This window comes from Bubalus kerabau, chromosome 10, assembly GCF_029407905.1.
Source record: "Bubalus kerabau isolate K-KA32 ecotype Philippines breed swamp buffalo chromosome 10, PCC_UOA_SB_1v2, whole genome shotgun sequence".
Taxonomy (NCBI): domain Eukaryota; kingdom Metazoa; phylum Chordata; class Mammalia; order Artiodactyla; family Bovidae; genus Bubalus; species Bubalus kerabau.
In genome coordinates this window covers 66,456,968-66,472,681 of record NC_073633.1, presented here as the reverse complement: position 1 = coordinate 66,472,681, position 15,714 = coordinate 66,456,968, and the positions used below count along the sequence as shown (strand labels likewise).

At 38.8% G+C, this 15,714-nt stretch overlaps 1 protein-coding gene across 10 annotated transcripts in view; it reads right to left on the bottom strand.

Moving 5' to 3' along the window:
* Positions 1 to 272: 272 nt before the first annotated feature.
* CEP152 (centrosomal protein 152) overlaps positions 273 to 15,714 on the bottom strand; it is a 113,106-nt gene continuing 97,664 nt past the window's right edge. For 5 of the 10 annotated variants that reach the window (XM_055538027.1, XM_055538030.1, XM_055538032.1 and 2 more), the window contains 3 exons: positions 13,795 to 13,951; positions 13,447 to 13,550; positions 9,511 to 10,859 (listed from right to left, as the gene is read on the bottom strand). In XM_055538027.1, coding sequence (XP_055394002.1) covers positions 9,823 to 10,859; positions 13,447 to 13,550; positions 13,795 to 13,951 — 1,298 coding nt within the window. In that variant the 3' untranslated portion in view covers positions 9,511 to 9,822. Of the gene's footprint in view, positions 518 to 9,510; positions 10,863 to 13,446; positions 13,551 to 13,794; positions 13,952 to 15,714 lie in introns of those variants that run through there. The other 5 variants (XM_055538025.1, XM_055538029.1, XM_055538028.1 and 2 more) reach the window with 2 other exon arrangements.

The window sequence follows — 15,714 nt, the reverse complement described above, 5'->3', positions numbered from 1 at the left end:
TGCTTTTTTGCATTTCTTTTACACGGGTATGGTCTTGATCCCTATCTCCTGTACAATGTCACGAACCTCATTCGATAGTTCATCAGGCACTCTATCAGATCTAGGTCCTTAAATCTATTTCTCACTTTCACTGTATAATCATAAGGGATTTGATTTAGGTCATACCTGTATGGTCTAGTGGTTTTCCCTACTTTCTTCAATTTAAGTCTGAATTTGGCAATAAGGAGTTCATGATCTGAGCCACAGTCGGCTCCTGGTCTTGTTTTTGCTGACTGTATAGAGCTTCTTCATCTTTGGCTGCAAAGAATATAATTGATCTGATTTCGGTGTTGACCATCTGGTGATGTCCATGTGTAGAGTCTTCTCTTTTGTTGCTGGAAGAGGGTGTTTGCTATGACCAGTGCATTTTCTTGGCAAAACTCTATTAGCCTTTGCCCTGCTTCATTCCATATTCCAAGGCCAAATTTGCCTGTTACTCCAGGTGTTTCTTGACTTCCTACTTTTGCATTCCAGTCCCCTATAATGAAAAGGACATCTTTTTTGGGTGTTAGTTCTAAAAGAACTACTACATGTCAATTACTGAAATGAAAACACTCCCTCACACCAAATACAAAAATAAATTCAAAATGGTTTTAGTTCAGCACTGTTTATAATAGCCAGGACATGGAAGCAACCTAGATGTCCATAAGCAGATGAATGGATAAGAAAGCTGTGGTACATATACACAATGGAGTATTACTCAGCCATTAAAAAGAATACATTTGAATCAGTTCTAATGAGGTGGATGAAACTGGAGCCTATTATACAGAGAGAAGTAAGCTAGAAAGAAAAACACCAATACAGTATACTAACGCATATATATGGAATTTAGAAAGATGGTAACAATAACCCTGTATACGAGACAGCAAAAGAGACACTGATGTATAGAACAGTCTTATGGACTCTGTGGGAGAGAGAGAGGGTGGGATGATTTGGGAGAATGGCATTGAAATGCATGTAATATCATATATGAAATGAGTCGCCAGTCCAGGTTTGATGCACGATACTGGATGCTTGGGGCTGGTGCACTGGGATGACCCAGAGATGGTATGGGGAGGGAGGAGGGAGGAGGGTTCAGGATGGGGAATACATGTATACCTGTGGTGGATTCATTTCGATATTTGGCAAAACCAATACAATATTGTAAAGTTTAAAATAAAATAAAATTAAAAATAAATAAATAAAATAAAATAACATTTACAGGAAAAAAAATTAATAAAAATAAAAGCAAAAAAAAAAAAAGGTTCAGTTCAGTTCAGTCGCTCAGTTGTGTCCGATTCTTTGAGACCCCATGAATCGCAGCACACCAGGCCTCCCTGTCCATCACCAATTCCCAGAGTTCACTCAAACTCATGTCCATCAAGTCAGTGATGCCATCCAGCCATCTTATTCTCTGTTGTCCCCTTCTCCTCCTGCCCCCAATCCCTCCCAGCATCAGAGTATTTTCCAATGAGTCTACTCTTCACATGAGGTGGCCAAAATATTGGAGTTTCAGCTTTAGCATCAGTCCTTCCAAAGAACACCCAGGGCTGATTTCCTTCATAATGGACTGCTTGGATCTCCTTGCAGTCCAAGGACTCTCAAGAGTCTTCTCCAATACCACAGTTCAAAAGCATCAATTCTTCGGCATTCATCTTTCTTCACAGTCCAACTCTAACATCCATACATGACCACTGGAAAAACCATAGCCTTGACTAGATGGACTTTTGTTGGCAAAGTAATGTCTCTGCCTTTGAATATGCTATCTAGATTGGTCATAACTTTCCTTCCAAGGAGTAAGCGTCTTTTAATTTCATGGCTGCAATCACCATCAACAGTTATTTTGGAGCCAAAAAAAAATAAAGTCTGACACTGTTTCCACTGTTTCCCCATCTATTTCCCATGAAATGATGGGACTAGATGCCATGATCTTAATTTTCTGAATGTTGAGCTTTAAGCAAACTTTTTCACTCTCCTCTTTCACTTTAATCAAGGGGCCTTTTATACAATATTGTAAAGTTTAAAAATAAAATTAAATTAAAAAAAAAAACAATGAAAAAAAAAAGGCCTTTTAGTTCCTCTTCACTTTCTGCCATAAGGGTGGTGTCATCTGCATATCTGAGATTATTGATATTTCTCCCGGCAATCTTGATTTAAAATGGTTTAAAGACGTAAATTAAGTTATGATACCACAAAACTCCTAGACGAGCACACAGGCAAAACACTTTGACATAAATCATAGCAATATTTTGTTAGATCAGTTTTCCAAGGCAAAAGAAATAAAAACAAAAAGAAACAAATGAGACCTAATCAAACTTAGAATGTTTACAGTTATCAAGAGAGTATGGTACTGGCACAAAGACAGAAATATAGATCAATGGAACAAAATAGAAAGCCCAGAGATATATCCACACACCTTTGGACACCTTATCTTTGACAAAGGAGGCAAGAATATACAACGGAGAGAAGACAATCTCTTTAACAAGTGGGGCTGGGAAAATTGTTCAACCACTTGTAAAAGAATGAAACTAGAATACTTTCTAACACCATACACAAAAATAAACTCAAAATGGATTAAAGATCTAAATGTAAGACTAGAAACTATAAAATTCCTAGAGGAAAACATAGGCAAAACACTCTCTGACATAAATCACAGCAGAATCCTCTATTACCCACCTCCCAGAGTAATGGAAATAAAACCAAAAATAAACAAATGGGACCTAATTAAACTTAAAAGCTTTTGCACAACGAAGGAAACTATAAGCAAGGTGAAAACACAGCCTTCAGAATGGGAGAAAATAATAGCAAATGAAACAACTGACAAACAACTTATCTCAAATAAATACAAGCAACTCCTGCAGCTCAATTCCAGAAAAATAAAAGAGCCATCAAAAAATGGGCCAAAGAACTGGACAGACATTTCTCCAAAGAAGACATACAGATGGCTAACAAACACATGAAAAAATGCTCAACATCACTCATTATCAGCAAAATGCAAATCAAAACCACAATGAGGTACCATCTCATGCCAGTCAGAATGCCTGCTATCCAAAAGTCTTAGTTCAGTTCAGTTCAGTCGCTCAGTCGTGTCCAACTCTTTGTGACCCTAGGTATCGCAGCACGCCAGGCCTCCCTGTCCATCACCAACTCCCGGAGTTCACTCAGACTCATGTCCATCGAGTCGGTGATGCCATCCAGACATCTCATCCTCTGTCACCCCCTTTTCCTCCTGCCCCCAATCCCTCCCAGCATCAGAGTCTTTTCCAATGAGTCAACTCTTCACATGAGGTGGCCAAAGTAGTGGAGTTTCAGCTTTAGCATCATTCCTTCCAAAGAAATCCCAGGGCTGATCTCCTTTAGAACGGACTGGTTGGATCTCCTTGCAGTCCAAGGGACTCTCAAGTCTTCTCCAACACCACAGTTCAAAAGCATCAATTCTTCAGCGCTCAGCCTTCTTCACAGTCCAACTCTCACATCCATACATGACCACAGGAAAAACCATAGCCTTGACTAGACGGACCTTTGTTGGCAAAGTAATGTCTCTGCTTTTCAATATGCTATCTACATTGGTCATAACTTTTCTTCCAAGGAGTAAGCGTCTTTTAATTTCATGGCTGCAGTCACCATATGCAGTGATTTTGGAGCCCAAAATAATAAAGTCTGACACTGTTTCCACTGTTTCCCCATCTATTTGCCATGAAGTGATGGGACCAGATGCCATGATCTGTTTTCTGAATGCTGAGCTTTAAGCCAACTTTTTCACTCTCCTCTTTCACTTTCATCAAAAGGCTTTTTAGTTCCTCTTCACTTTCTGCCATAAGGGTGGTATCATCTGCATATCTGAGGTTATTGATATTTCTCTCGGTAATCTTGATTCCAGCTTGTGCTTCTTCCAGTCCAGCATTTCTCATGATGTACTCTGCATAGAAGTTAAATAAGCAGGGTGACAATATACAGCCTTGACGTACTCCTTTTCCTATTTGGAACCAGTCTGTTGTTCTATGTCCGGTTCTCACTGTTGCTTCCTGACCTGCATATAGGTTTCTCAAGAGGCAGGTCAGGTGGTCTGGTCTTCCCATCTCTTTTAGAATTTTCCACAGTTTATTGTGATCCACACAGTCAAAGGCTTTGGCATAGTCAATAAAGCAGAAACAGATGTTTTCCTGGAATTCTCTTGCTTTTTTCCATGATCCAGCGAATGTTGGCAATTTGATCTCTGGTTCCTCTGCCATTTCTAAATCCAGCTTGAACAACTGGAAGTTCACGGTTCACATATTGCTGAAGCCTGGCTTGGAGAATTTTGAACACTACTTTACTAGCGTGTGAGATGAGTGCAATTATGCAGGAGTGTAGGCATTCTTTGGCATTGCCTTACTTTAGGATTGGAATGAAAACTGACCTTTTCCAGTCCTGTGGCCACCGCTGAGTTTTCCAAATTTTGCTGGCATATTGAGTTGCAGCACTTTCACAGCATCACCTTTTAGGATTTAAAATAGCTCTACTGGAATTTCATCACCTCCACTAGCTTTGTTCGTAGTGATGCTTCCTAAGGCCCACTTGACTTTACATTCCACAATGTCTGGCTCTAGAACAAATTAGAGATACCAAAGGAACATTTCATGCAAAGATGGGCACAATAAAGGGCAGAAATGGTATGGACCTAACACAAGTAGATGATAAGAAAAGGTGGCAATAATACACAGAAGAACTATTCCAAAAATATGTTCACAATCCAGATAATCAGATGACCATTATATCTACTACTGTGGGCAAGATTCCCTTAGAAGAAACGAAATAGCCCTCACAGTCAACAAAAGATTCCAAAATGCACTATTTGGATGCAGTCTCAAAAACGACAGAATGATCTCTGTTCGTTTCCAAGGCAAAGCATTCAGTATCACAATAACTCAAGTCTATGCCCCAACCATGAGCACCCCAACCATGGGTGGGGCCATGCTCAGTAAATCTTTAATACAGTTTTCTGTTGATGGGTGGGGCTGTGTTCCCTCCCTGTTATTTGACCTGAGGCCAAACTATGGTGGAGGTAATGACTATAATGGTCCCATGAACCTCCTTCAAAAGGTCCCATGAACACACTGCTACACTCAGTGCACCCAATCCTGCAGCAGGCCACAGCTGACCCACACCTCCGCCAGAGACTCCGGACGCCAGAGACATTCCAATCCTAAAATAAGGCAATGCCAAAGAATGCTCAAACTCCTGCACAACTGTTCTCATCTCACACACTATAAAGTAATGCTCAAAATTCTCCAAGCTTGGTTTCAACAGTATGTGAACCGTGAACTTCCAGTTGTTCAAGCTGGATTTAGAAAAGGCAGAGGAACTAGAGATCAAATTGCCAACATCTGTTGGATCATTGAAAAAGCAAGAGAGTTTCCGAAAAACATCTATTTCTGCTTTATTGACTATTCGAAAACCTTTGACTGTGTGGATCACAACAAACTGTGGAAAATTCTTAGTGATGGGAATACCAGACCATCTGACCTGCCTCCTGAGAAATCTGCATGCAGATCAAGAAGCAACAGTTAGAACCAGACATGAGCATCAGACTGGTTCCAAATACGGAAAGGAGTATGTCAAGGCTGTATATTGTCACCCTACTTATTTTACTTATATGCAGAGTTCATCATGCGAAATGCTGGGCTTGATGAATCCAAGCTGGAATCAAGATGGCCAGGAGAAACATCAATAACCTCAGACACGCAGATGATACCACCCTTACGGCAGAAAGTGAAGAGGAACTGAAGAGCCTCTTGATGAAAGTTAAAGAGGAGAGTGAAAAAGCTTGCTTAAAACTCAACATTTAAAAAACGAAGATCATGGCATCCAATCCCATCACTTCATGCAAATAGATGAGGAAACAATGGAAACAGTGAGAGACTTTATTTTCTTGGGCTCCAAAATCACTGCAGATGGTGACTCCAGCCATGAAATTAAAAGACCCTTGCTCCTTGGAAGAAAAGCTGTGACAAACTAGACAGCATATTAAAAAGCAGAGACATTACCTTGCTCACAAAGGTCCATCTACTCAAAGCTATGGTTTTTCCAGTAGTCATGTATGGATGTGAGAGTTGGAGTTTAAAGAAAGCTAAGTACTAAAGAACTGATGCTTTTGAACTGTGGTATTGGAGAAGACTCTGGAGAGTCCCTTGGACTGCAAGGAGATCCAACCAGTCCATCCTAAAGGAAATCAGTCCTGAATATATTCATTGGAAGAACTGGTGCTGAAGCTTTAACTCCAATACCTTGGCCACCTGAAGCGATGAACTGAGTCACTAAAAAAGACCCCAATGCTGGGAAAGATTGAGGGTAGGAGGAGAAGGGGATGACAGACGATGAGATGGTTGGATGGCATCACTGACTCAATGAACACTAGTTTGACCATGCTTTGGGGGTTGGAGATAGACTGGGAAGCCTGGCGTGCGGCACTCCATGGGGTCACAAAGGGTCGGACACAAGTGAGTAACTGAACTGAACTGAAACAAGCAACTTAGTAACAAAAAAGGCATAAGATATGGAAAAAACAGACATATATCACAGAAGAGAAACAGAGAAAGTGAATAATAGAGAAAGCCAAAAGTAAAATGGCAAATGTAGTAAGTCCAATCATAATTTTATTAAACAGACTAAAAGTCTCCAATCCAAAAGCAAATAGTGACTGTGTAAAAAAGCAAGATCCAACAATGTGCTGTCTTTCAGAGACCCATTTGAAATCAAAAGACATAAATAGGTTAAAAAAGAAAGGACAAAAAAGATATGGCATGCAGACAATAATCATAAGAGCTGGAATGGCTGTAGTAATATCTTAAAAATGAACTCTAAGAAATATTACTAGATAAAAAGAGATTTTATAATGATAAAAGGTCAGTACCTTTTATGTAACAAATATATTAAGATATATGTACCTAAAACCAGTTCAGAATACACGAACAACATAATTCACAGCTAACTTTTCAGCAAACATATGGTGGCCTTTAAGGCAGTGGAATGACATAATCAAAGGGCCTGGGGCAGGGGTGGGGAAATGCCAGCAGAGAATTCTAAATCCATCAAATGCCATCCTTCTAAAATGAATTTGAAATACAGTACAAAGTAAAAAATGGAGAGAGAATTGTTGTTGGCATACCTGTCTCACTGATAGAAGCAAGTATCAGAGAATCAAAAGGAGAAATAGACAAATGAACAATTGTAGTTGAAAATGTCCCAGTATTAATAACTAACAGAACAAGTAGACCAAAAATCAGCAAGGCTACAGCAGATCTGAACAATACTATCAATCAACTTGACCTAACATATTTTTTAACACTCTACCAAATGAGAGGAGAATATGCATTCTTTTCAGATGCATGTGGAACATTCTCCAGGCTAGGTCATATGCTAGGCCCAAAAGATAAATCTCAAATGTAAGTGATACATTTCTAAATAATAAATAGGTCCAAAAAGAAATCACAGGGGCAACTAGAAAATATTTTGAACTAAATGAAAACAAAAACACAACGTGTCAAAATTTATAAGTATGCCTTATACAGTGCTTAGAGGGAAATTCAAAAGTTTAAGTACCTATATTAGACAAGAAATGTTTCATTTTGCCTAAGTTGTCCAATTTGTTCAAGTAAAGTTGCTTGTCATATTCTCTTATAATCATTCTAATTTCCGAAGGGTTGGTAATTAATGTCCCTTATTTCACCCAAGACTAAGGTCAAAGCAAGACAGGTATGACAAGAAAACTAGAGATCAGTATCCCCTGTGAGCATGCACATGAAAGTCTCTAACATGATGTTGACAAATGAAATGCAGAAACATATAACAAGATTAAAATCATGATGAAGTGAGATCTATGTGACAGTGACATTTATGGGGCTCCTCTTGTCTCTTTGTTCTGACATCGACATCACCCTTCAGACAGATTTAAACTGTGGTAGTTTGGCTGTGTGGTCCCTTCACGTATACACTAACCAGTGTATACCTTTCTTGGTGGTTATGTATAGGTGTATGAAATAAAGTAATCTAATCCTCTTGAAATTATGGATACCAAAAAGAGATTAAAGATACCACAAAAGGAGCAAGATTTCCACTTTTAGCCTTGATGCTAAGGGTTAAAATAGGACTTAAAACAAACACACAAAGATGAAAAATTAGGAAAGCAATGGGTTTGATTCTCAGTTTGCTAATAGCCAGGACTCAAAATACTCAAGAACCAACTAGTTCCATGTGGAAGATAAACGTAGCTGGTTTAGTTTTCCTAGAGTGAGAAATGACACCCTAATCATTGGAGAAAAAGCACTGTATCTTCAGAAAGATAAATAAGATTTTGAAGAGAAGGCAGCGTGTTCCTTTCTCCAACTTCATGTCAACTCAAGCACCGAAATCAGTGCTAATATTTAGGTTTATCGATATCTGGTCACCAGTTTACAGAACTTTCCAGCTCCTATAAGGTTCACTTCTAGGTTCTTGCTTTTAGAGATGGTTATCAGCAGGAGGATGATGCACCTTGCCACCCATCCAGCCTTCATAAAAGTTAGCCTGGTGGACAAATCAGTTTGTTAGTGTCCATCGCTCAGTCATGTTTGTGTCTGCAACCCCAAGGACTGTAGCCCCCCAGGCTCCTCTGTCCATGGGATTTCCCAGGTAAGAATACTGGAGTGGGCTGCCATTTCCTCCTCCAGGGAATCTTCCCAAACCAGGGATCGATGGGCAGGTAAATTCTTTACCACTGAGCCACCTGGGAAGCCAAATATACGGGATAAACCCACAAATACAGTCCATAATACATTTGGGGTGACAGATGAGAGAAAGCTATGGCATTTTCAAGATGTACCTAATACTTAATACCCTAATACTTTAATGCCCATACTAGGGTATGGGTATTAAAGGCAAACACCTAATACTTTAATACCCATCTCTAGGAATTCAAAAAAGAGGCAACCATATTCAAGTGGTCATTCATTTCTGCATGGTTTAGAATGTAACCGTCAACCACAGCATTAATAAGTTAGCCAATTCTGCACTATAAATGAACATAAAAATCTAATAGTTTAAAATTTGGGGCTGTATGACAAAGATTATTTCCATTTTTAAAAAGTAATGCTTCAGATGAAGGAAAGACTGTGAAACCATAAGAGAGACAAAATCTCTGCATGTCACAGGAGATCTGAAATAACACAAACGCCAACTAAAAAAAATGCAAGCTAATTTTGAAATAATGAAGTGAGGATACAGGTACATAGTCTGTGGCAATGCTCGCAATACTTCATTTCCAGTAACTGAAAGCAGGATCAAAAGTTTGAGCAGATATTTCCAGGTAAACTATGTGCAGAGAAAATATATAGACTCATTAAACATGGCTAACTTCAAAAATTAAATCTGGCTGATCATACATAACAAATCAAAATTGATACATTTTTCTGGGTGAATTTCAAATATGCCAACATAACATTTCTACATTGTGAATTAAAAAACAATTCATAACAATTCTACAGACCATATGCAAGTTTATTTAAATAATTTAAAACTGCACAGAGAGCTAATTTTTAAGTATAAAAATGGATGGTTTAGCAACCAAATACAAGCATCACACAGAAGCAGATTACACACACACCACTAAAGAAGATGAAGGCAACATTAATATCTCAGTAATTTTATGAGAATACTTTACTTATATCATAGTCAGATGTTACTAAAACATCTCAAAATATGCAGGGCCCACAAATATTTCAGTTTCAAGTCTTCCCTTCAGTTTTCTTGTCAATATATTAATGATTCTTCTTAAATACTCTACAACAATTAGTCTAGATTGACAAATGGGCTATCAAAGCCACTATCTTGCTGGCTAGACAGAGGAGCAATTAATTTTCTTGAAGGCAGCGGACACATGGCAGGTGGTACTGTACTGCTCAGTGTTTTGAATTCTGATTTTAATATATCAGCTTTATGATGAGGTGGGTGTCCAAGAGTTACGCTGCTCTTCCCTGGCTGGGAATATGTGGTTTCTTCTGACAGGTCTGGAGCATGACCACTCTGACATTTCGTAGGCTGACGAATCATGTTGTTTTTCTCTGAGTCTGAAAGATAGCTAGCTGCTGAAAACTGTTTGAAATTCACAGATTCAAGGAGCGAATCCAGGGTGTCTTGCGGCCCACCATGCAAAAATGACGCTTCATGACTGCTGTAGGGTAGAGTGGCAGTGTTGGAATGCCAGCCTGAAGAGTCACTCAGGTCCCCTACATCCTTTACTGGAACTTCCTTAACACCCAAACTCGGACTTTTCTCAGATGCAGCATTTTCACTTTCCATTAGTGGATTACATTTATATACTTTTAAACCAAGTCTTTCATTAGGACTTCGAAAAGTAATGTGTGTGGATTCAGACTCAGAAAGATCAGGGGTGTATCGAGATGAAGGTTTATTTCCAAAGGTTCCAAGGAAGGGGTGTGCATTTGAGTGCTGGAGTGATTCAGAGCCAGGATCACCAAGGTCTTTTTTCTTGTGCAAATCAAAGCTTCTTTCATCTTCACAAGGCACAAACTCAGGAGAAACACTCCTTGGCAAAATGTCTACGTGTTTGCGACTGTTATCCCTGAACTGAAAGTCCAGATGCGACTCTCTGGAACACTCGGGCTTTCTGTCCCCACGCTCTGCATCCTCTAATCGGCTTTGTAGGTTACAGGCAGCCCTCCTCTTAGGAACTTGGTCGCACATACTTCTGGGGATCGTTTTTAGACTGTTTGATTTGCTTTCCGTGTGACATGGTGTATTCTGATTCACATCATTTCTTTTTGATTTTTCAACTCCAGTGGGCCTCTCTGAAGTCAGAGGTAATACTTCTATGTACAAGGGAACACAAAATTAGGGGAAAACAGAATTAGCAGAAAATTAACACTAAAAGAGGAGGGGGGGATAAAACATGTTTTTATATATTTCCAAGCAATACATATATATTTTAATCATTCTCAAAGACATCAATACTAGACATTTTAAAATCTTCTTTTATATATATATATATATATATATGATAAAGCTGAGTAATTTTGCTATTGAAATCTATTATTATTATCCACTGATTGCAACTGCTGGGAACATGAGATCGAATCCAGAAAACTTCTCATGTTATATGCCATTGCCCCTTTATAGCCAAGCTTCACATCACCATTCCAAAATTTACACAAATAATCTTTGTGCTTCTATTTGAAGAATGTTTACCAACATTCAACTCAGGAATTCCTGAACAATCTTTGCTTTTCGCTTTCCAGAAGTTCAGCTGAGCTTTGGGAAAGCTTCTCATTTGTAGCTTCTTGGGAAGCTGTACCTTTTATCATTATGAACTTTTACTTTGGTCAGTTTAATGCTACCTCTCATTTACCTAATACTGTTTTTAAAGCTATAGTTTACCTAATATCAATCTACATTGCTTGGTATATCACTCTCTAGCCCTGTATTTTGAATTGTTGATGATGGTCTTATCTGAAATAACATATGTCTAGAATTTTTAAAACTGTTTGAAAATTATGCTCTTTTATTACTGTGTTTAAGCAGTTCATGTTTAGTGTGACTGCTGTTTCAATCTACTATTATTTTCCATTTACCTATGCTTTCCAGATGTATTTTTCCTTTATTAGATTGAAAACGTTTTCTTCCAAGTTTTACCCTTACTACTTTGACAAAACTAATACAATTATGTAAAGTTTAAAAACAAAATAAAATTTAAAAAAAAAAGTTATATATTCTAATTATTAGTTAGCCTTAATTATTTTTCTTTTTAAATTTATTTTTGGCTCTGCTGGGTCTTCGGGGCTGTGTGCAAGCTTTCTGTAGCGGCAGTGAGCGGGGGCTACACTCCAGTTGGGGTGTGAGGACTTCTCACTGAAGTAGCTTCTCTTATTGCAGAGCACAGGCTTAGGGCACACAAGCTTCGGTAGTCGTGACACACAGACTCTGAGTGCAGGGGCGTCATAGCTGGGGCACAGGGCTCAGCAGATGCAGCTCACAGGCTCTAGAGTACCTGCTCAGCAGTTGTGGTGCATAGGCTTAGTCTCCCCATGTGTTAGCCTTAAATTTTTATACACATACTTAAACTTGTATCTTTCCAGCAAGCTCCAGAGTTAGAAGTATCTGTATCTTCTTGAAAATGATATAAATTTTAGCATATTGTTAGTTTCCTCTACAATATCCTCTTACATATCTCTGAGGATACCGTATTTTTCTAACATTCTCACATCCTGTAGTTTGTTCTATTAATTCTATTTCTGTACTCTTGTCTGGAAAATCCCATGGACGGAGGAGCCTGCTAGGCTGCAGTCCATGGGGTCGCTAAGAGTCGGACATGACTGAGTGACTTCACTTTCAATAGAGAATTAGAATATATAACTTTCAAAGTCGTAAGGGTAAAACTTGGAAGAAAATGAGCGACTTCACTTTCACTTTCATGCATTGGAGAAGGAAATGGCAACCCACTCCAGTGTTCTTGCCTAGAGAATCCCAGGGATGGGGGAGCCTGGTGGGCTGCCATCTATGGGGTCACCCAGAGTCAGATACGACTGAAGTGACTAAGCAGCAGCAGCAGCAAGCTCTGTTTTGAGGATTGCTTTTTTTTTTGCTATGTCTTAAGTTTGGTTTCTTTTTTCATGGTGCTGCTTTCTATAAATATATAGTAATTCTCAGTTGAATGCATATCTTTTAGATGTCTTGAGCACAGTATCTGCCAGTTGTTTAAAGGAGTTGGAAGTGGAGTGGAAAGGAATGAGCCGCAGAGCAGAAAGACCTAATTGCTGATACTCTGGGCACGTGAGCTCTCAGTTTCTCCTTGGTGTGTGCAGCCACCTAGAGTACTGCCCTGTTCCCAGACTCTGTTTCTGTTGCTCTCACCCAGCTTAGTACCAGGGTTCAGAAAGGGAAGTAAGCAGAAATAAAGAGGGTGCCCCCACCTGGTTTTGGTTGCTCTGGAATACCAACACCCCATTGGTATCCCCTAGGCTTACTACTTCTGGAATATACCACTACCGTCCTGTGTAGAACAGTTTCCATATTGCTCCCACTTGTAACTGTCGTCTTCTGGGAGCTCTGAACTGAGGTTTCCACCTTCAATCTGAAAACGCCTGTCTTCTTTCAGGGATTTCTCACAGCCTCTAATTTAGCAATTATAACTTTTAAAAGCTCAGTTATATTTTCTTCTTTCTCTCCTTCTATATTGTCACTTAAAATCCTTTCTATCCTTCTAGGAATAGAAGCAGCAAAATGAAGCTGACGGGCAAGCTCAGTCTGCCTACTACACTGTTTTTCCAGTTTAAGTAAAATATGCATATAATTTGCTAAATTAGCTCTCACTCCTTACATTCCCCACTCTCCTACTAAAAACATTAAATATCTAAAAGAAAGGGAGAAAAATATTTCAAGTAACTCATTTTCACATACCTGACTGTGCAGTTTTGCTCTGGGATCTATTAGAAATAGGTGTTTCCAGCAATTTTGCCATCATAGCAAGCTTGCTAGCAGCATTGATGATCTTCTTCTCAGCCCTGTGGGGAATTCCAGAATATAAAATTAATACAGTTTACAGGAAGAAAATGAGTTTCCTTAGCCCCAGGATTTCTGTTTTTCCTATATGCTCTGCCACCATTAAGAGTAGCACAGGCATTAAGCCTCTCTTAACCCTCTACTCATCATGTAGATACAGTTAATTCTGTGGCTAAGGAAAATGCTTACAAAATGACAAAATGCTGTCCTGGTACTCTCAGGACACATTGTTTAGACAGAACTTACCCTTCCTCCTTCCCATCATCCTGCAAAATCTGCTGGAGGCAAATCAAATAATATTTGCGCATCTTTCGGGCGGTTTCTTGACGTTCTCGCAACACCTCTGCTTTTACCACTTCTGCAGCTCTTTCCTTACTCTCATGAATATAACGAAGCATATCACCTGGGGGCGGGGGGAATCCCCACAAAATGCATGTTTATTGGCAGTTTTTTCAAAATAAGAGAGGCAGACTTCAGACCAATTTTCTGGGAGATGAAGTGAGTGGAGATATAGCTTAAATGTTATAGCTTTCCACCATCATTAAAATGGAATATTTCGGTCACCATTTTGGTAGACTAAAAGGAGAAGTCATCTAAAAGTCCAGTTAGAAAGATGACAGAACACAAATATGGTCAGGGAAACACAGCATATCCCCTACGGAAACTGTCATATTTTTAAACACTGAGACAAGAAATTATCGTTAATATGAGGCACAGAAATTTATGCATTTCAATTACATGTCAAGTTAAGACAAGAGAAAAAAGAAATATACTGAAAGGGTGAGGCAGCAAGGAAGAGAGACGTAGACACAGAGAGAAAGGAGGCAATATAAGCTGGAGAGATTCATCGCCTTCTGTTTACTTGTGCTCTGAAAACCCATGTTTCATTATTTCTTCAATTCTTTCCACAAACCTTATGAATATCCAACTAAATATAATACTATAATCCATGAGAGGTATACAAAATGCTATTGCAGGGAGAGATTTGAGACTCACGATGCCTCCTGAAATTTACACTTAAAAATAGTTCACAGCTTTCAAGTCTTCCTTTTATCTTTAACTCAATGTGCTTTGTTTGGGACTACCACATTGAAGAATTGATGCTTTTAAACTGTGGTACTAGAGAAGACTCTTGAGAGTCCCTTGGACAACAAGGAGATCCAACCAGTCCATCCTAAAGGAAATCAGTCCTGAATATCACTGGAAGGACTGATGCTGAAGCTCCAATATACTTTGGCCACCTGATGCAAAAAACTGACTCATTAGAAAAGACCCTGATGCTGGGAAAGACTGAAGGCGGGAAGAGAAGGGGATGACAAAGGATGAGATGGTTGGATGGCATCATCAATTCAACGGACATGAGTCTGAGTAAATTCCAGGAGTTGGTGATGGACAGGGAAGCCTGGCGTGCTGTAGTCCATGGAGTTGCAAAGAGTCAGACACGACTGAGCAACTGAACTGAAATAAACTAAACTGAACCACTGCTTAAGATTAACATTTGTCCTAAATCCAGGGCTATATCCTACTGGTTGAATATCACCATCCCCATTATATTAAGGAGTCTAATTCATAAAGGAATCTCATTTATTATCAGTAAGCTCTTCCCGGAAATTACACATTCTATGCAAAAATGCTAAGCGGAAGACTATTTTTCATTATTTCAAGTGGGAAAAATTTTAATGGAGTACATGTCAATGCAAAATATCCAACCAATTTCTCAAATGTAATACACATAAATACACAACAAGTTCTCACATTAGGATGAAAAAGAACACTTAAAATTTCACTTTTCAATTAATATAATTATTAACAAAAAGTCAATTTCTTTCTAGTAACATGGACTCTGTTAGACCAGCAACAACAAAGAAGCATATTCTCTATACTAAGTGGCATTTTCAAAGCATCTACAGCATGATTCTGATGATCTATCAATTATATTTGAAACTTGAGACCTCTCCCTCTCATTTTGTTTAAAACGAATGCAAGCTTTAGGAGGCAAATATACATATCTCATGCATAAACACTGGTATTGTTCTGAGACATATATACTAACTATGTGATATTACAGTTACAAACTGGGAGGTTTTTTACTAGGAAAACAAACCACATAAATGTTCTGCAGGTTATATTACATCACCTAGTACCACAAAGGTCTTGATAAACAAA